Source organism: Phocoena sinus, chromosome 16 (genome assembly GCF_008692025.1).
Source record: "Phocoena sinus isolate mPhoSin1 chromosome 16, mPhoSin1.pri, whole genome shotgun sequence".
Taxonomy (NCBI): domain Eukaryota; kingdom Metazoa; phylum Chordata; class Mammalia; order Artiodactyla; family Phocoenidae; genus Phocoena; species Phocoena sinus.
The window spans coordinates 25,092,258-25,114,307 of record NC_045778.1 but is presented as its reverse complement, the minus strand read 5'-3'; the positions used below and the strand labels follow the sequence as shown (position 1 = coordinate 25,114,307).

The following is a 22,050-nucleotide window of genomic DNA, read 5'->3' as shown; positions in this document are numbered from 1 at the left end:
CGCGGGCCTCTCACCGCTGTGGCCTCTCCCGTCGCGGAGCACAAGCTCCGGACGCGCAGGCTCAGCGGCCATGGCTCACGGGCCCAGCTGCTCCGCGGCATATGGGATCCTCCCAGACCGGGGCACGAACCCGTGTCCCCTGCATCGGCAGGCGGACTCTCAACCACTGCCACCACAGGGAAGCCCTCAGCTTACTTTAACACCAGCTCAACTTGGGTGATTTCTTGTTCATGCCCCTGGAAACCATAAGCAACATTTCCTAAGATTGATATGAGGCAACCCTTGACCAATTCCCTGTAATTTAAGAAAATTCCAGTATTATCAGTTTTCTGAAAATCAGACATTTATGGGAAATCAGTCTCTCAGTCCTTAAGTTTTGTGGTCCTGAGGGCACATGCATGAGATTTTCCATTTTATATCCTCTGGTTGAAATTCTTTCATAAAATAAATAGACTGGAAATATATTTGATTGTCATATTCAAATGTTAGGAAAATATGATATCTTATGAAGATTTACCACTAGTGTTTTGACAGAGATATAGTATTTCTGTAAGTATGAGCCAGGGGCCACATGCAACAGAATTACTTGGATACTTGTTAGAAATGAAAACTCCTTGATCTCCATACCAGACCTACTAACGCAGAATCTGTGGTGGAGTTGTATGCTAAAAAAATTCATGTGGTCTTTGGTATATTAACGAAGCTTTAAAACTTAAAAAAAATTCTTTTTATGAATAGGTAAATATGTGTATATTAGGAGAGTTGAACAGTTCAAAAACATTGGTCATCTGAAAATAAGCTTTTTTTTTTTTTTGGTGGTACGCGGGCCTCTCACTGCTGTGGCCTCTCCCCAGCATTTTTAGTGAATATTTTCCTCCTGACTTAAAAAATACTTCATTCATTATAGAAAAAAAATACAGAAGAGTCTCACTTAGAGCCAGTCACTCAAGAGATACCCACCAATTTTTTTGTTTCCTCGTAGTATACCCCCTCCCCCCTTTTCCCTTCTTTACCAAAAGTAGACTCATTGTGTATATCACAACATATATTATGAGCAGTTTCTCAGAGACAAGAAGTATTTACAAATCTAAGGCTAGATTTTTTAAATACTTCAATTAATGTCACAAGTGAAGTTTCTGTGTTCTGTTCTGTCTTTTTCATTTGTGTGTGTCTGGTGGTTTGGATTTTTTTCTCCTGGATGGGTGGAGTAGTCCTCCTTTCCCCTACTAAAAGGTAGCTAACAATTATGACTAGCAATTCCAAGGCAGTTAGTGGATTCTGGCTTATTTGAAAATTATATTTTTAGTTTCTCTTTCCATCTCACTTAGAATTTTGGGACAGAAGTCCACTCAGCCCTCAGAAGTAGACTGTGTTCTGCGTTTATATGTGTCTGCGGTAAAGGTTGCTTTTGAACCTGTATACCTTGTCTTCCTCATGGTCATTACATTTCAATTTCAGAAAAATATTTTCCATTGCTTCAAATAAGTGTAATAAGTAATACTTTAAATTCATTTGACATCAAGCTGATTAGTAACTTCTCACATGGAACATTCTCAAAGTAGAAGCGGTAATTGCTACTTTGAAATAAATGGCTGATTCCATCTCCAGAACTCTTTTTGTATAGGGTGACTATATGTCTTGATGTGCTTTGGGCAGTACAGGTTTATACCTATTGTTTTGGTATAATAATTTTCATTAGTGCCTCCTTTCACTCTCAGAAGCATCCTGGTTTGGAAGGTAAATTTATATATTCCTTGATTTGTACATTGTTGTATTCTGATGCTTGAACAACTGTAAGCTTACTCATGGACATGCTTTCTTTCTTTTCTAATAGATCCTGAACATCAGAGAGCTAATGGTAACTTAAAATATTTTGAGTATATAATGGCTAAAGAAAAAGATGCCAATAAGTCTGCTTCAGATGACCAATCTGATCAGAAATCACACCGAAGAAAAAAGGGGTTTGCTGCGGATTACCTGCCAGAGAGACAGAAGTACGAAATGCTGTGCCGTGGGGAGGGTATCAAAATGGTAAAGTGGGAAAAGCCAATTGTGTGTGTGTGGAAGTGGATGTTGTGTGCGTGTTTGTATTGTACATAGTTCTAGAGAGATTCAGAATTCTTTTATTTTAAATTTGTGATAAAAATCAGAATTATTGATAAAGTATTACAGTATGCCACATCACTTTATTATAGGGTCACACTTAATATGCTCCAACCCTTAGTAAAATAGCTTTAAAACAAAACTTGTGAATCATATACCAGCTCTGGACACGCAGGCTCAGCGGCCATGGCTCACAGGGCCCAGCCGCTTCCGCGGGACGTGGGATCTTCCCGGACTGGGACACGAATCCGTGTCCCCTGCATCGGCAGGCGGACTCTCAACCACTGCGCCACCAGGAAAGCCCTTTGTGCAATTTTTAATATTTCTTAATAGACGAAAACATTTCACTAGGCAATCCTGTCAAGGTTGACTAGGAGCAGAACCAAAAGAGATCACTGTATAGATAAATCCACTGTTTCATAGGGTGGTTTAGAATGGTATATTATTTCTATTTAAGATTGCTGAAATCTCTTTTGCATTAAGATATAAGAAAAAACTTTATCACTTCCCTTAAATTATCTAATTCTTGGGCTTCCCTGGTGGCGGCAGTGGTTGAGAGTCCGCCTGCCAATGCAGGGGACACGGGTTCGTGCCCCGGTCCGGGAAGATCCCACATCCCGCGGAGCGGCTAGGCCCGTGAGCCATGGCCGCTGAGCCTGCGTGTCCAGAGCCTGTGCTCCGCAACGGGAGAGGGCCACAAACGGTGAGAGGCCCGCATACCACACACACACACACACACAAAAAATGCACAAAGACTTTAAAACAGATTTTGGCTTTAACAGTTATTCTTTAAAATACTAAAACATGTCTATAAATATCCCTTTGTTTATTGTATATCTATATTTATGTATTCATACTCAGATTACCAGTGCTTCAGGATACTTAATAGGTAATAGGCCAAAAATAATAAAGTTCAAGCGTGGGGAACATAGTTTTTGTTCAGCTTTAGGACTTTTCAGATCCTTTTTATGATAATGTGCATTATGGATAGGATATACTTTGTTTCTCAACGTTAATTGATCATGGAATCCTTATTTAAGGAATATCACGTGGTACTAGTGTTCAGTTGAATGCGGGCATACGTAGAAGGAGTTAGTGAATTTTTGAAGTGAGTACTTTTAAGTGAAAACATTTGAATAGTGTTTAACTTTTTCTCTACTACTGATAAACTGAAGCTGGGTTTTACGTTTTTATGTTGATGACTTCCTGGTATTTGATGACTCACTGTTGACAGCCTAACCTGTAACAGCAAATAAGTAGATCATATTTATGTTGACATTTTTGATAAGTTTGTGGATTTCCAGAAGAACATGTTTACTTTCGCTTTGGGAGCTAATAAGTATAAATACAAATTAGACTCATGAAACATTTTTTTAAAATTTCACATCTAATATTTTAGTGTGTGTCTTTTAAAGATAAGGACTCTTAAAAAATAACCACAATACCATTATCATGGTATTTCCAGTATCACAGTATTCATAGTAGTTCCATAATCTCATCAAATATCTAGTCAGTGTTCAGATTTCCAATAGTAAGCAGATATTTTTTATTGCCCTTAGAATCTCTTAAGAAGAGAGCAAAATAGAACTACAGATATAAAAACAGAAGTCTGTTAATTTGCCAGTTTGTTGATGTAACACACACACGTCAACTCTGCCCCAGGTCAAAGGAGCATCCTTTTTCTCAGAATAGTTAAATTCATCTCATCATCGTATAAAAGCTTATTTGATATAAAACCTTGGATTTGATTCTAGGTAAATAAAGTACAAGAATAAACATGAATCATTATTTGTTTTTGTATAGTTAATAATTAAAACCAAAACTAATATTATTCCTACCATCATAATATGAAATACTTGTTTAATCAAGAGAAGAATCAGCAATGGAATAACTTATTTAGTTAATATAATACATAGATGATTGAAAGGAACCTTTATTTGTTTTGTTGACCACTCTGTCTTTAATACCTGCTAGTAAAAGCCCCTGGCTTCTTTGTTTAATAACTTATTTTCTCTTTTTCAGAGCTACCCATTTTCTTCTTTACTTTAAAAAAAAAAAAATCCTTAAATTTTTTAAAATTGGGAGGTATTTGGGAAAACCTGGTTAGGTTTTGTTTTGTTTTCTTTTCTTTTAGAAACTTTCTGAGTGCTTCCCAGTTACCTTGTGAAGTTTGGAGCAGTGCTGGCCATTCATTTCATATTTCTATAAATATTTTATTATTTCTTTCATATTTACAATGCCTGAAATTTATTTTGATGAGAGAAGGGGTTAAAGAGAAACCTCACCTTTTAACAATTTAAGGCCTACCATCTCTTCCAGAAAATAATCATTAATAAAACTTTTACAATCCTGAAGGTCCCATTTGATGCAGAATATTTGCAGGGTACTGTTTCTTTTGTGTGTTCTTCCTCAGATACTCTGTGTATACACTAGCATGATTATTGTTTCTTATCTTTATAGGAACAAGCATTAAAAATATTATTACTCTAATATATTTATAATATTTTTAACTTTATGTTTAGACTCCTCGGAGACAAAAAAAACTCTTTTGCCGCTACCATGATGGAAACCGGAATCCTAAATTTATTCTGGCTCCAGCCAAACAGGAGGATGAGTGGGACAAGCCTCGTATTATTCGCTTCCATGATATTATTTCTGATGCAGAAATTGAAATTGTTAAAGATCTAGCAAAACCAAGGGTAAATAATTTTTTCCTTTTTTTCTCTCCTCAATTTACTCTACCGGTGTTTCAGTTTTTTTCCTTTGCAAGATTATAAAAATGATAATTGACATGGCAATAAGCCCATAGATAGTTTTAGATATTGTTGTTGCAAACTAATGGCATTAACTAAGCTCTGTACCAGTTGTTCTCTGTTATCAGCACAAATAACATACCTTGCAACTGGGTTTTAAGCACTTATTTATGAAAATCATAGATGAGATTTTTATTCACACTTGAAAAATTTGTGTTTCAGCACCTTCCTGAAAAAGTTTTCTATGTACTTTGGAGCCCTTTAATCTCAGAGACTAATCAAAGACCAACTTTTTATGTCTTCTATAGTTTTATCTGAAATAATACTTGAAGTACTTTTATTCCTGTTTAGGTACATTATTACTAGAAGGATATAGCTGGGTACAAACATCTTGCTAATCTGAAATAAGGACATCATAGTTTTCTGACTTCAACCCACGTCATTTATCTTAATAAGAAAAACAATTTATTGTAAACACAATCCTATAAACTTAGTGTTTAGCATAGAAATTCTTCTTTTGTGGGAGTGTGAGAAAGACTGCCCTTTATGCTCTTGCCTTTTTTCCCATCAGCTAGTTCTTAAAATCTGTTTGGTCTTATTGATAGTAAAATACAAACCGCCATCACTTTCATAAAGAGATTGTTAAATAACACTAGGAATATTTTTGCTCAATTATTACACAGGAGTTGGCAAATTTTTCTGTAAAGGTCCAGATAGTGAATATTTTTAGGTTTTGCAGGCTGTATAGCCTGTTATATAACTACTCACCCCTGCTGTTGCAGTGCAAAAGCAGCCATAGAAAAGTACATAAATGAACGTGGCTATATTCCAATGAAAGTTTATTTCTAAAAGCAGGTGGCTGGATGAATTTGGCCCATGGACCACAGTTTGCTGTTCCATGTTATATCATAAAAGTTGAGTTGTCTGGATATCTGTACTGTAGAATAAACTTGAAGTCAGAATTGTTGTTGTTGTTAAGTTTTACTACTTTTCCAAATGGGTACTTTTTGTTTTTTACTAAAGATTACATTTTAAATGGAAAAGACGAGTCTAATATGTATGGATGTTGTCCAAGGGAGTTCTTATAAATCTCTTAAGCAGAATGCCACTTAAAATCACATCATATTCTGTCATTCTCTTTGGATTTTAGTTCACTATTTGTGGTCAGTAAACCAAAATTACCTTGGGAGAATATTTATTAGGATTTCATTTCAGCTTGGAGATCAAGTCTTATATTTCTGGGTTTGGAGGCCTCAGTCTTCAAAGTGGATGCCTCAGTTGGATTATTTGATCAAGAAATTCAATGGCAATAAAATTTTATACTCTTTTGTTAACATCTGAATCATCCTTCATTTTAGAAAACAGTTTAAAATCATTATCTTGGCTGTCATCTCCTTCTGTTTTTTAACATTTATGAGTTCTTTTCATCTGTCTTTGTGCTCATCCAAGATTATTTCACTGTTTGTGTGAAATATATGAGTAAATATCTTGAAGGAAGAAAAGATGACCTTGAAACAAATTTTGAACATTATCTTTGCAAACATTTCCATCACCGAAAAAATTAAAACAAAAAGTTTGGAATGGATTATTAACTGCAAATAGCCATTCTTATAACTATAAATTAAACTTCAAATTTTAGAAATTTCTTTTCCTCACGTCACGTCCTCTAACCGTTGAAAGAAATTTAATTTCCAGTCTCTTTTGTTTGTGTACCCTCCATTCACACAAAACAAAAACAAAAAATTTTAAAGAACTTTTAAAAATATAAAATATTTAAAAATCAACAGGCTTTCAAGGCTAAACACAGGTGACTGGAAGTCTATGGAATTACTTTCTCTTTTTAGCCTCCTTTGTAAAAAAAAATCCCAGAATTCTAACTGATTGGATAAATGTGATTCATTTTTTTTTTTTTTTTTTTTTTTATAATGCAACTATTTTGATGGTTGGCTTCACAGCTGAGGCGAGCCACCATTTCAAACCCAATAACAGGAGACTTGGAGACGGTACATTACAGAATTAGCAAAAGGTAAGAGATGTGTATGCTGCATATTTTGCCCTCTAATGAGTGTTTTGTACATCCTACAGGAATTATTCATTTAAGGGAAGTAGGTCATTTTCAGTCTCCAGTCAAGTCACCACCTATTTTTACGCATGGATAAACTGCTTTGTGTTTCACAGGTCTTTCCCTTTAACTAGAAGTTCTGTTTTTAATATTTAATTGGTCTGTTATTTTTAGGGAGTTAATATGCTTTGCATCACTCTTCAGGTTAGGAATCAGATATCCAGGAAATGGCTTTTATACTTGTTTTCTTTTTCCTTTTTCTTGCCAAAGATGGGGGGAAAGAAAGCAGCAGCCTGGATTAATCTGGGAGTAGTCTTTGTTTATGTAGTTCTCTCATATTCATAAATGCTGTGGTGAATTCACATCATTCTTCATGATGATTGTATTGGCATTTGTTCATGCATCTTATAAAATAACATTGTCATTTTGGAGTAATCTATTTCTCCTGTTGGAGTTTTTATTTTAAAAAACTTGCTGACTTAAAAGCTGGCAATGGAAAGAACAGAGTTATGCTTCAGATCTCAGTCTTTCAAATGCTATTACTTCTGAGTTTAGTTGCCTTTTACTTCACCAGAGAGATTTAACAACAGTTATAGCTTGGTGAGAGTTTTTAAAAAATGAATTTAAAGAGACTAAAGAGACCACTAATTATTCTTTTGTCAAATAATTTAAAGAACATTAAACTTCTAGATCTGAGAAAGCACCTGTGAAACCCAGTGCTATAAAAATTTACATAGAGCTTCAAATGATTTTTTAAAAAAAGTGAAAGGACAATCTACAACAAAAATCTGTCAACCCATTTTCTCTTGATTTGGAAGTGGCTTTTCTTATTGCCACCTTTCTAAATGTTTTTGCTGATTCGAAACCATTACCTACCATCCAGACCAATCTGAACCCTTCCAATCACCTGTGGCTTGGCAAAACAAAACAAAACAAAAGCCCCAAATTGCCTGCTACGTGAGTAAGTCCTTGTCCTTTCTCTTTTTTTGTAGCTGAGCCGAGCTACAGTACATGACCCTGAGACTGGAAAATTGACCACAGCACAGTACAGAGTATCTAAGAGGTAAGGGAGTAATGGGAAGAATTTTAGTCATATTTGGACTATTTTCTTTCTTGAGAATCTAATTTTCATAAAACCCATCATATGATTTCTAAGAACTAGGGTATTAGGCATAGGTATTTGATGACACCCGTGCCTGACTTTTCATGATGGACGTGGTTATGGGGCAGTTAATAGAAATTACTAGATTTTAAAATGCCTGCTGAGATATCCCAAACCCTACCTGATAAGTGAAGCTGTGTTCTCATATTAAAGTAAGGGAAGTTCCCAAAGAGTCTTCATTGAACAAGGCCTAATTTGGTCTCTGTAGTAAAGCAGGGGTTGAAAAATCTCTGGGTTACTCAGTAGGTAGTGAGAAAATGAATGCCTTGAAGGATTACCTAACAAATCCTCTGCAAGTCAGTTGGTTTCAAATTCTTTGCTTTTAACAATATTTAAGAGAATCTCCTTAAGTTATTGGCTGATAGATCACTGAAATAATTTTTAATAAAAGGTCACTATGTAACTTATTAGTGTATATAACATATAGGAGCTTACAAAATAAGTGACATTATTTCAACAGAACTCCTTTTCCATCTACTTATTTACATAAAGGTTTCTCAGCTCTCATAAAAATGAAAATAGAAGTATCATTGAGCTGAATTCCATCTCATTGTAGCAATATTTATTCACAGATACAATACCTAATTGAAAATAACAAAATAAGCTTTTATCCATTCATTAGGAATCTTTTAATATATTTTCACTTTTTATATTTGATGATGATTGTTTAATCATGTTCTTTAATGTATACTAATTATAATTGTAATAACCCATTCTAGGAGACATTTTTTTTTAACACTTAGGCCTTTATGTTATAGGAAATTTATATTTTTATCAGTTTACATAAATATTTTTCTTGTAGAGAAGTATAATGTGATGAATAAACGACTTTTGGTCATAGAAATATATCACTCTAGGGCAGGGCTTCTCAACCTCAACACTATTGACATCTTGTATCAGATGATTGTTGTTTGTTGACTGACCTGAGCCTCATAGGATGTTTAGCAGCATCTCTAGTGCCCACTGGATGCCAGAAGCACCCATCATCCCAGTTGTGACAATCAAAAATGTCTTCAGACATTGCCACATGTACCCTGGCAGGCAAAATTCCCACCACCATGCCTGGGAACTTCACCTCTCTACCCCTGTTGAGAATCACTGTTTAAAACTGGAATGAAAATGCAAGTTCAAGGAAAAAAAGAAAAGAATAATGTAAAATTTCCAAGTTTTTAAAAAATGCTTCATTAATATATATTTTTTAAAGTGGATGATGGTGGGCATAAAATCATTATGGTATTTAGAGTCCACTGGATACATAAAACAAGTAATCATTTTTCAGAAATTACCACTGTTTTCAGTATGACAGAATTAAATCCTTTGAAACTCTTACGATGAAAAATTTCATTTGTCAACTAAAAATTGTGCAAAGGAGTACATAGATTTTAACAACTATCTTAGGCACTCAAACAAAAAAAGTTAACATTGTTGCTATGAGTCATAGCAAAAGTAGTATAAAGGCTAGATAGAATGCATTGATTTCATTTTCTTAATTACTGTTTTTAGGCAAAGCTTTATGTCCTTCACATATTAACCTTCAGCATCCCCACACACATATTCTGGTCTCCTAACTGTTTGCCCTATACCACTACCTGTCCCCTTGCCCCTAATCACATTCCTATAATGTGATTTTGATTTTAGTAACACTAATACAAGGTAAGGATTTGCAGTAACTAATTTGGATAGACATGTTGAGCTATGGTTTATAATGCTTCTGTGCATAGTAATTAACCCTCATTTTGAATAAGCTAATTTTCCATTTTACAGAACCTTATTCATGTCTAAAAAAATGAAGCCATTATCTATTTTTAATAAAATAACTAAATCCATTGTCTGTATATTTTATCAGAGATTACATGATGTTAGGCATTTTTACTGTCATAAACCTAGTAAGTATCTAAATTTTCCAGATTTTGCTGTTTTTAGGAATCATTTAAAACAAAATTTTATGAACTTAATGTTCTAGAAGTCATTTTTGGAAATTTTCTATATATACAATAGACCTTTTGACAAAATATTCAGCCCACAGAGTCATTGGGCTTTTACCAACAAGTCAAAATAAATTACTCGCAGAAAGGTGGTCTACAAACATTTTTTCTCTCTTAGGAACTAAATACCTCTAAATATTTTGAACTTATTTTTAAATATTATAATTTTATAGCTCTGAGAAGCAATTTTATTGGATTTTTGAGAAAGGCCCAACCATGCTTCATATTATTTATAATAGCAGAAGATATTTAGCCAGTAGCATTAGAAGCATTAGAAGACTGAGTAACACTACAATAAATTCACACAGGCTTGGCAAAGTATGCAGTGTGGGTGTGTGTTTGTGTTCAAAGCAACATAGTAAAAAGAAGGGTTCCACAGCACAGTGATTCTCATCTTTACTCTTAAGGAAAATTGTTCATCAGCCCTTTTAAAAATAAAATATATATTTTGAGAGAGAGCTCTTAACTGTTAAGGAAGGAATTTGCTCCATAAAATATCAAATACATTTCATATTTTAACAAATTAAAAGTTTCTACTGTTTTGGAAATTTAATAGCTATGTCAAGACATTTTCTACCCATCACTGTAAATCTGAATTTTGAAGATTTTACAAGTGTAATAAATGAGTGTTTTCTGTTTCCTTCATATTTTATGCCTCTGAAGAAGGCATCTCAAACGCAAAATAGCAGAAAGAGTTTATGTGTACTGATGTCAGTTAATGTGATCCCTTTTACTCTGGGAACATCTGTATTTTGAAAGGGTCAGAAGGGAATTTCAAATATCTGTATTTTGAGAAATTTCTTAAGTGATTGCATCATCATCTGTGGAAGTAAAAATATGTTCCAGTGTTCTAGCAAATAGAATTTTCCTTGGGCAAAGTATGTGTGGAAATTCATTACTGTTTAAAAACATAAAGTTTTTATTTACTTTATTGACTATCTGCGAACTTCTGGCAAATCATTTTTTGTCTTTTCCAATATTTAAAAAAAAATTTACTACGACTTGTTAATGGAGAAGCTAGTAATTTTGACTAAATCAAAGAAATAGAATTTTAGTTTTTGAGAGGTAAACATTCAGTTATATGCTCTGAGAAGACAGTTTAGTTATTTGAGCTTATAAGTCCAGTTAAAGCAACATAAATAATGAGATATGCAAATAAACAGTCTACTTAGTGTGATAGAAAAAGCTTCTTTGATTCTGGTGGAATCAGAATCACTTCTTGGAAGTGATTTCATTTTTTTTACTTTCAAGTACATATTTCCTACAGTATGATATTTTATTATGCTTAAGATTTAATTTACCCCATGTTAAGGAGCAAATACAGTGTAAAAATATTTTAATATTTTCACAACATAGAGATCAATGCAAATAGCTTTGTTTTTTTTAAATTTAATTTTATTTTTTATACAGCAGGTTCTTATTAGTTATCTATTTTATACATATTAGTGTATAGATGTCAACCCCAATCTCCCAATTCATCCCACTGCCATCCCACCCCCCCGCAAATAGCTTTGAATGATAATCAGATTTTTTTAAGTGCCATAATTTTTTTAATGAATAATTTAAAAAATAAATTTATTTATTTATTTTTGGCTGTGTAGGGTCTTTGTTGCTGCACACAGGCTTTTCTCTAGTTGTGGTGAACAGGGTCTACTTTTTGTTGCGGTGCGCAGGCTTCTCATTGCGGTGGCTTCTCTTGTTGTGGAGCATGGGCTCTAGGCGCGCGGGCTTCAGTAATTGTGACACGCGGGCTCAGTAGTTGTGGCTTGTGCTCTGGAGCGCAGGCTCACTAGTTGTGGTGCACAGGCTTAGTTGCTCAGTGGCATGTGGGATCTTCCCAGACCAGGGCTGGAACCCGCGTCCCCTGCATTGGTAGGTGGATTCTTTTTGTTTTCTTTTTTTTTTTTTTTTTGTGGTACGCGGGCCTCTCACTGTTGTGGCCTCTCCCGTTGCGGAGCACAGGTTCTGGACACGCAGACCAGGTGGCCATGGCTCACGGGCCCAGCCGCTCTGCGGCATGCAGGATCTTCCCGGACCAGGGCACGAACCCGTGTCCCCTGCATTGGCAGGTGGACACTCAACCACTGTGCCACCAGGGAAGCCTGGCAGGTGGATTCTTAACCACTGTGCCACCAAGGAAGTCCAAATTGGCATAATTTTTAACAACAGCATTGCCTTCTGTTGGGTAGAACAGTGGTTCTCAGATTGAGATAACTGAAATGGATAGATCTATAGTGTTGTATAATTGTCCCACTAAGAACCAAAGGGACTGGATAAATTCCCAGTGTGGATGATTAGCCTTTCTTTGTTAACTATTAAGCACTTAGAGAAGAATTATTGAAAGTTTTGCCCTCTGTAATTGGCACTTTGGGCCCTGAATTATCTTTTGCCTTTGCAAAAAATCACATAGTGGCATTCAAATTATATTAATCATATTTCCTTTGGAGGTTTTATAACAGTCTTCAAAACCTCCAAAATGGTGTTGTCTATTTGCTTGAGCATGCCTTCCTTAGTATTAGAAATATAGTCATGCAGTGTGAGAATGTTTCTCCTTATTTTTTTTGTTTTGTTTTTGTTTTCTCGGTACGCGGGCCTCTCACTGTTGTGGCCTCTCCCGTTGCAGAGCACAGGCTCCGGACGCGCAGGCTCAGCAGCCATGGCTCACGGGCCCAGCCGCTCTGCGGCATGTGGGATCTTCCCGGACTGGGGCACGAACCCGTGTCTCCTGCATCAGCAGGCGGACTCTCAACCACTGCGCCACCAGGGAAGCCCGTTTCTCCTTATTTAAATAAAGCATTCCAGTGATATTTTTAAAAAGCATATATTAAAAGAATAATAAAGATTTTTTAACAGTAGAAATTCATTAGAAATGAAAAAAATATATTGCAGTGTTACTCTGCATGTACAGTGTAGCTCTCAGGTTCCTGTCATTAAGAACAAAAGAAATATATTTTGGGTTATCTAGTTATTAATGGAAAAAAAGGACACATATATAAAATTATCTGGAGAAAGAATTCTGTTTTTCTTCTGGCACTAAATTATGTTTTGTGGAAAAAACACTTTAAAACTTAGTTGACATTTTCAATTATAATTTTACAAAAGATAAAGAATGTTGTTCAAATGATTTTTTTTCCTCTTATAGTAAATATTATAACTTTACATTCTAACTCAGTTAAAGCACTGAGTACTAGAAGAAAGAATGTTGATTTCCGATTACTTAATTTAATGTAGGAGTAAGACTTCCAGATCCTAAAGAATAGACAGTTAACATATTACAGTATCATTGTCTCCACTGAATTTTTAGCAGTGTTAAAACAACTCAGAGCTAATTTCTTCAACTACCCGATAGGTCTACAATAATGTTGCTGAAGACAGATTAGCAGTAATGCTTTAAGGGTGGGATCTAGATGAATAAAATGTTTTAAACATATGGAGTTCTCCAGCTTAGGAAAATCTTAGTATATTTTGGAGAGGTTTTCATGTAAAAGTCAAATTAAGTGAAATAACTTCCTATGTAGAACTCATTTTCCTCTCTAATGACTATGGCAGAACCACAGTTAAGATAAGTTTATATTTAAGCTGCAGTTATCAATGACTTTCTCTCATCTGAGGCTTAACTGCTAAGCCTCAAACCTTCTATTGAGATCATTTGTGATATAACAAGAAGTGCAGATTAAAACTCTTTTTAAAAAGTTAAAAAATTAAAATATTTTTGCCTCTAAGATTGGCAAAGATTGAAAAGATTGATACTGGCAAGGATTTTATGAAATGGGCACTCTCATAAACAGTTGATAGCAGTATAAATCACTGAAACATTTTTGGAGGGCAATTTGACATTTATCAAAATGTAAAAGTCGGGGCTTCCCTGGTGGCGCAGTGGTTGAGAGTCTGCCTGCCGATGCGGGGGACGCCGGTTTGTGCCCCGGTCCGGGAGGATCCCACATGCTGCGGAGCGGCTGGGGGCCTGTGAGCCGTGGCCGCTGGGCCTGCATGTCCGGAGCCTGTGCTCCGCAGCGGGAGAGGCCACAGCAGTGAGAGGCCCGCATACCGGGGAAAAAAAAAAAAAAAGTAAAAGTCATCTAGCAGTTCCACATCTAGGAATTTGTCCTACAGAGATATTCGCATAAGTATGCAAAGATATACAGAAATTTCTGTTACAATATTGTTTGTACTAGAGAAAAATTAGAAACAACCTTATTTAACCAGTGCTTTATTGACTGACCTTCGTGGTCATTTTGAAATTAAAGGTATTTTATTTTAAAAAGAAAAGCAGTAGTTTAAAAAACAATGAGGAATGGAAATGTAAAGTGTTACAGTTGCTGTGGAAAACAGGCTGGCTTCCTCACAAAGTCAAACATAGTATTATGATATGATGCAGAAATTCCACTTCTAGGTATATACCCCCCATAATTGAAAGGGACTCAAACAGATTACTTGTACACCCATGTTCATAACAGCATTATTCACAGTAGTCAACAGGTAGAGGCTGTTGACTATTAATGGATGAATGGTTAAACAAAATGTGGTATAAACAAATTATGGACTATATTCAGCCTTAAAAAGGAATGAAATTCTGATACATGCTATATGACATGGATGAACTTTGAGGACATTATACTAAGTGAAATAAGCCAGGTACAAAAGGACAAATATGGTATGATTCTACTTACAGGGGGTACCTAGAATAGGCAAATTCATACAGACAAAATGTATATTAGAGGTTACCAGGGGCTGGGAGGAGAGGGAAATGGCAAATTATTGTTTAATGGGTACAGAGTTTCAGTTTGGGATGAAGAAAAAGTTTTGGAAATAGATAGTGGTGATGGTTGTGTGACCTTGTGAGTGTACTTAACACCACTGAATTGTACACTTAAAAATGGTTAAAGTGGTTAATTTTATGTGTATTTTACCATATTTTAAAAAATGGTTAAAGTGGTTAATTTTATGTTGTGTATTGTTTAACCACAGTAATTTTTAAAAAATGAGGCAGTGCTATGTGTATTGACTAGGAAAGATGTCAGAAGTATTTTCAGGGGGAAAAAGTGTATGTGTATATTATGGTGAAAGATTGAAGTGTGGATTCTTTTTTTTTTTTTTTTTTTATTCTCTATGTCTGTTCATACACGGGGGAAAATGTTGAGAGGATACATATCTATTTGTTAATACTGTTTACCTGTGAGGAGTGGGACTAGGAAAGGAACTTCATACACTTTTATACTGTTTGAAAAATTTTTAATTTTGTTTAATTTTATTTTTGGCTGCGTTGGGTCTTAGTTGCGGCACATGGAGTCTTTCATTGCAGTACGGGGCCTCTTCATTGTGGCGTGTGGGTTTCTCTCTAGTTGTGGTGCATGGGCACCAGAGCATGCAGCCTCAATAGTTGTTGCACATGGGCTTTCTAGTTGTGGTGTGTGGGCTCCAGAGAGCGTGGGTTCTGTATTTGAGGCACGCGGGCTTCTCTGTAGTTGTGGTGCGCAGGCTCAGTAGTTGCAGTGTGCTGGCTTAGTTGCCCCACGGCATGTGGGATCTTAGTTTTCCGACCAGGGGTTGAACCCGTGTCCCCAGCATTGGAAGGTGGATTCTTAACCACTGCGGCACCCTGTTTGAAATTTTTATAATAAGTATTTCTTTAAAAAATAGCTTTATTGATTCACCCATTTGAAGTGTACAAGTCAGTGGTTTTTAGTATGTTCAGAGACTTGTGCATCCATCACCACAATTAATTTTAGAACATTTTCATTATACTCCTTAGCCATAACCACTTAATCCTTAATCCTCTCCCTGCCCCAGCCCTGGGCAACCACTAATCTGCTTTCTGTCTTTATGGATTTGCCTCTTCTGGATATTTTTTATATACTACATGGACTTTTAGTGTCTGGCTTCTCACTTGGCATGTTTTCAAGGTATGGCTGAACAACATTCTTTTGTATGGATATGCCACCTTTTATCTGTCTTATCTGTTGATAGATATTTAGGTTATTTCTACTTTTTTGGCTATTATGAATAATGCTGTTCTGAAATTAATGTCTTCTGAAGCACAAACGTTTTATTTTGATGATGTCCTGTTTATTTTTGTTGTTGCTGCTTGTACTTTTGAGGTCATAGCTAAACCATATGCCAATTTTTTTTTCTAAAAGTTTTGTAATGTTAGCTTATATATTTAGATCTTTAATCCCTTCTGAGTTAATTTTTTTATTATGGTGTGAGGTAGGGGTCCATCTTCTTTGTTTTGCATATGGTTATCCAGTGTCCCAGAACCATTTGTTGAATATAACAAGCATTTCTTGCTTCCATAATTTTAAAACGATAAAAGTAAAAGATTGGGATGATAATTTGCTAAAATGGCAAAAGTAAATGTGTTCTTGATAACAGGAGACTTCAGTCTGAAGAGTTAGTAAGCAAGGAAAAGATTAAAGATAGAAAGGGAGGCAATAACTGCTGGAGTAAGGCCTATGGAAAAGGTAGATTCAAAAGCATAGATAGATGCTCTAGCCTCTGAAAGGCTGAAGGACAATGCTTCTACCAAAGTACAACAGAAAAATGTAAGAATAGATGCTTAAGAATTGGTGGTAGCAGAGAAGAAAGTTGAAGATGTCAGAAGACCAGGTTCTCTTGGGTGATAGGTTCCAGGATGAAATAGGAACAGTTATTTTATCAAGATGTATTTAGTTTGAAACTTTATTAGAACACTTGCCAATCTTGTGTTGCAGTTATCTATAAAAATCAAGTCAGTAGTTGGTTGCTTATAAAATTCAAAAATCTATGAAATTGTTGCCAGGCAAAAAAGGTACATTGACATACGAGATTAGTTCTACCAGGAACTTGGTCAGAATTGGAAGAAATAAGGTCTTAGTGTATTTATCAGCTACATCCTTTATAACAATAAAATTCTTGGATCCTTCCTATTTCTGTGACACAGAGGAATTCTACTTGGCCAATCTCTATAAATTTGCATGAGATCATCAGACAAATACTTATGGTAAAGTAAAATAAATCTTGGATTAGTTCTAAGACATCTTCAGGATTCATTCATTCAGCAAACATTTATTGAGCATCTACTATGTGCCAGGCACTATGGATATAGTGGTGAGCAAAACCAGGCAGAATTTATATGTATTTGGAACTAGTAGTTGAATGAAGATGTCTTACCTTAATCAAATAACAAATTAATGTACAATTGTTATAAATGCCACAAAGGAAGGATATGTAGTACTATAAAAACATATTGGGGTGGCTGCCTTCTCCACTTCCAGGTGCATGGAGGTAGCATCTCCCTGATGTGCTTCAGGTTGCAGGTAGTTGCCAACCCTGAGATTAACGGAGGGCTGTGAGACGCCCACGATCGTTCTGCAGGCACAGGTGCCACTACTCTCCCATCTCCCAATGTAGGGTGATTCTCATAGTAGCATCCAGTAGCTGCCCACCAAAGTCACCGTGATCCATTAGATATTAAAGGTACCACTTGATTAGTTTTGTGAAGAACAATTTCTTTACATCAAAGAAAACATTGAGTATCTTAACAAAGAGACAAAGATACTTCTTTCCTCTTGGAAAGAAGAGGAGTGCCAGCAGGACCTCAAAATTTTTAATATTTATTTATTTATTTTGGCTGTGCTGGGTCTTAGTTGCAGCATGTGGGATCTTTAGTTTGCGGCATGTGGGATCTTTAGTTGCGGCATGCGCGCTTCTTAGTTGCGGTATGCAGACTCTTAGCTGCAGCATGCATGCGGGATCTAGTTCCGCAACCAGGGATCGAACCTGGGCCCCCGGCATTGGGAGTGTGGAGTCTTACCCACTGGACCACCAGGGAAGTCCCAGGACCTCAGTCTTTTGAGGAAACAGGCTGAAGAGGATTCCCATGGGGTTGGGGTATTCTGATCCCTACAGCATCTGGGAAATGGAGTGGATGATGCAAAATAGATGGTCCATGCTGTGGTAGATAATGTGTGCTGGCAAATGTCTCTGGACCAAAAGACCTTGGTACTGAAATAACTTCAGGGCTACGTGGCGTGGCGGGCAGCATTCACAGCTGGGTGCATGAAAGTAGCATTCTTTGAAGATGTAGTTCCAGCAGTTAGGAAATGGAGAAGCTGGAATGAACGTGTATATCTATTTTGGGCAGTGTGCAGAGGAAGATATTGGTGAGTTGTCAATGTTACTTTGATACCAGTATTGGGCAAAGTGGAGAATGAGTTGCTGAATGATTGCAAACAGTATTGAGTGCTTGGTCAGCAATGTCCTGTTTATGATAGACATTACACCTCGAGGCTAGTGCTACTGAGGAAGTGGACATGTATGTAGCTGTGGTGATAAGACATGACAGTGTGGGATTAACACATGATGAAAAGACTAGAGCTTCATCAAATCCTTCAGCAAATTGTACTTGCCCTTCTCAACCTAGAAAAGGATTTCTAAGGAAGACAAACTGTTCCTCGTAGTTTCCCTGTTGTCTAGCTTTATTTTAATGGTAAAAGCGACTTACTTTTAAAAATGTATATGTATACACACAAATATGTATGCAAATATGTGTGTGCTCAAATTACCTTCCACAGGTACATGAGTGGAAAAACTCAGTTCCGTGAAATGAAACTTACTCTATTATATGTAAAAATTGTTTGAAACCACAACACTAACCCTTATTGAAGACAAAGTGTAGATATTAGAAAAAATGACTAAAATACAGATAAAATGTGTCAGGTATCAGGTCATGCACCAAAATGGAAAGCTAGTTTTGAGAAGTTATTCAGAAGCCTTGCTGTTTTAAAAGCTGGAAGTGTTTCAAAAGCTTATTCCTAATAATAATTAATTGCCCCCGTTTAATTGTGAGGGAATAAAATTTAGATCACAAGAGCTGCATTTCACAATATTTGCCTAACTGTATACAAAAGACAAAGATATTTGCTTGTTCTCCAAAAGAGGGCAACATTAGAAAGAAAACTCACTTCAGTTTTGAACAATTGAATGTATATTACTTAAGAAGAAGCTCTTTAAATCAGTGCACCTTTTCTCTGGTACAGCAAACAATTGCTTTACCAGTGAAAAGGTGCATTGATTTAACAGCCAAAAAAGAGATATAGTTCTTAATATTTCATGAAACAGCCCTAATCCTGTCAGTTGTTTTCATTATAGATTTTATAGTTGCCTTTCTGACCACTTCTTAGCAGTCTGAGAAAATATACTGTTATTTACTATTTAAAAAAAAATGATTTTATGGAAATCAGTCCATCAGATCAAGAGGAATCCTAATGCATTTTCCTTTGAAATGGATGTGAGAAATGTAAATTTTGTAACAGTATTATTTATCTTCCTTTACTTATAATAGCATGTCATGTCAATTTCATGTGATTAGTTAAAAACTTTTTCCTCTTACTGTTCCAAAAACAAAACAAAACAAAAAAAAAACCTGGTCTGGCACAGGGAGGAGTCAAGGAAGGCTTCTCTGAAGAAGAGACAACTAAAATGATAATCCAAAGCCTTAAATTTGCAAAGTTAAGCAGAAGAATACTCTGGGTAGAGATGAGCATGTGTACTAGCCTTAGGGCAAGAAGAAACATTGTTGAATAAGTGCTGCTGGGGCACTGGGAGAAAGACAAAATACAGTGTGAGAGGCTGTGAGGGAGACCAGGATGGAACATCCAGAGAGACTAAAGGAATACCTGGAGAATGAATGAGTCAGGAGGAGAGTTTCAAGAAGGATGAACATTCTGAAATGTTACTAAAAGAGCAAATACTATGAGAATGGGAAAATCTTGTTAGATTTAGGAGCATAGTAGGGTTATGGGTGAGATATTAGCAAGAATAGTTTTAATGGAGTGATGGGGACTAAAGCTAAATTGGAATGGATTGAGAAGTGAGGAGTCAGTGAAAAGGTTGACTTGAAGATGGAGGAGAAAGAAATTGGTGGCTGGAGAGAGAAAGAATTGAGGGAAAGAATTTTAAATTTTTGCTTATTTATTTAATGGGAAAGTCTTAAGCCCTGTTAAAAGCTGTGGGAGGAATTATTGAAAAGAGATGTTGATTATATGAGAGAGAAGGGCTCATCAATGATTTATGGTTCCTAAAATGGCAGGAGGTAATAGAATCTAAGGCAGAGGATTGGCCTTAGATAATGGAGAGAAATCTCCTCTTGGAACTGGAATGAACTAGAATGAACTATGTATAAGGAAAAGATTGTATGGTTTCTATTTTATCTGTGACGTAGGAGATATGTAATCCACTGAGTGAAGGAGTCTGAGGTGGGTTGGGGTTCAGAATAGAGGCGAGAGTAAGGCCCATTTGGAGTTAGTGTTCATGATTGTTTTGTTTTGTTTTGTTTTGTTTGGCTGTGTTGGGTCTCGTTGCCGCTCGTGGGCTTTCTCCAGTTGCTTCGAGCGGGGGCTGCTCTTCGTTGTGGTGCGTGGGCTTCTCATTGCAGTGGCTTCTCTTGTTATGGAGCATGGGCTTCAGTAATTGGAGCCCGCAGGTTCAGTAGTTGTGGTTTGCGGGCTCTAGAGCGCAGGCTCAGTAGCTGTGGTGCACAGGGCTTAGTTGCTCCGCGGCATGTGGGATCTTCCCGGACCAGGGCTTGAACCCGTGTCCCCTGCATTGGCAGGCGGATTCTTAACCACTGTGCCACCAAGGAGGTCCCAGTGTTCATGAATTTTTAGTGGAACATATCTGCCCTATCTCATGACTTTTTCTAATATGATTTGGTGTTATAGGTATAAGCTTGGAGAAAAATTCATCAGGCTTGTGTTTTTTGCCAGACAGGTGAGTTTAGGCTTTTAGTCAAGGATGCTGTTGAGGGAATTCTCCGGTGGTCCAGTGGTTAGGACTCCATGCTTCCACTGCAGGGGGCACGGGTTTGATCCCTGGTTGGGGAATGAAGATCCTGCAAGCTGCATGGCGCGGCTCCCCCCCACCCCGCAAAAAAAGAATACTGTTGAAATGATGGACCAAAGCTTGATGAGAGAAGTGAAGAAAGAAAAAGTCTAATAGACTGGGAAAAAGCATATGTAAAGGAGAGAGCTGAATTTTGCTGTGCCATGTTATTGAGCTATAGTTCCCATACCGTAAAATTACCCTTTAAAGTATACAGTTCAGTGGTTTTTAGTCTTTTTTAGCTTTGCAGTCATCACCATTATCTAATTCCAGAACATTTTCACCACCCCAAAAGAAAATCCTGTACCCATTAAGAGTCATTCCTTAATACTGCCTTCTCGTGGCAACCACTAACCTACTTTCTGTATTGATTTGCCTATTCTGGACATTTCATATTAATGGAATCATAATGTGTGACCTTTTGTATCTGACTTATCTTTCTTAACATAATGGTTTCAAGGTTCATCCGTGTGGTGGCATGTATCATTACTTCCTTTTCATGACACAATAATCTGTCTTATGGATATATCACATTTTATGTATCTGTCTATCAGTTGATGGACATTTGTATTATTTCCACTTTTTGGCCATTATTAATAATGCTACTATGAATACTTATGTACAAGTTTTGGTATGACCACACACTTTACTTTCTCTTGGGTATATACCTAGGAGTGGAATTGCTAGGTCATATGGTAACTCTGTGTTTAGCAATTTGAGGAACTGCCAAAGTGTTTTCCAAAGTGGCTGCACCATTTTACATTCCTACCAGCAATATATGAGGGTTCTAATTTCTTCACATCATCACCAACACCTTTTTGGTTATAGCTATCCTACTGGGTGTGTTGGGTACCTTTTAAAACTTTTTTACTTAGGCAAGTAATACATGAATTTTTCTTATAAAACATTAGCATTATATAAATCAGGCTAAAACCCCTATGACCTTCACCTTGGCCAGTTCCTGTACCTTATCTAGAAGGAACAGTTGTTTTCATTTTGATGTATGTATTTTTTCAGAATTAAAAAAAATTCTCAGTGTAGATAGTCCTATATAGTCTTCTTACATTAATCCATCTGTTTTCATAAAAACTCAGTAATAAATGGTATTAGTTTTTTTCCCTTTCC

The 22,050-nt window shown here is 36.3% G+C and overlaps 1 protein-coding gene and 1 pseudogene across 1 annotated transcript in view; both read left to right on the top strand.

The window, feature by feature from the left end:
- Nucleotides 1-22,050, top strand: part of P4HA1 (prolyl 4-hydroxylase subunit alpha 1) — a 60,005-nt gene that overhangs the window by 19,804 nt on the left and 18,151 nt on the right. The window contains 3 exon segments of the mRNA XM_032607628.1: nucleotides 1,835-2,031; nucleotides 4,626-4,802; nucleotides 7,911-7,981. Of these exon segments, the coding sequence (XP_032463519.1) occupies nucleotides 1,835-2,031; nucleotides 4,626-4,802; nucleotides 7,911-7,981 (445 nt within the window).
- LOC116741361 lies at nucleotides 17,817-18,635 on the top strand (annotated as a pseudogene).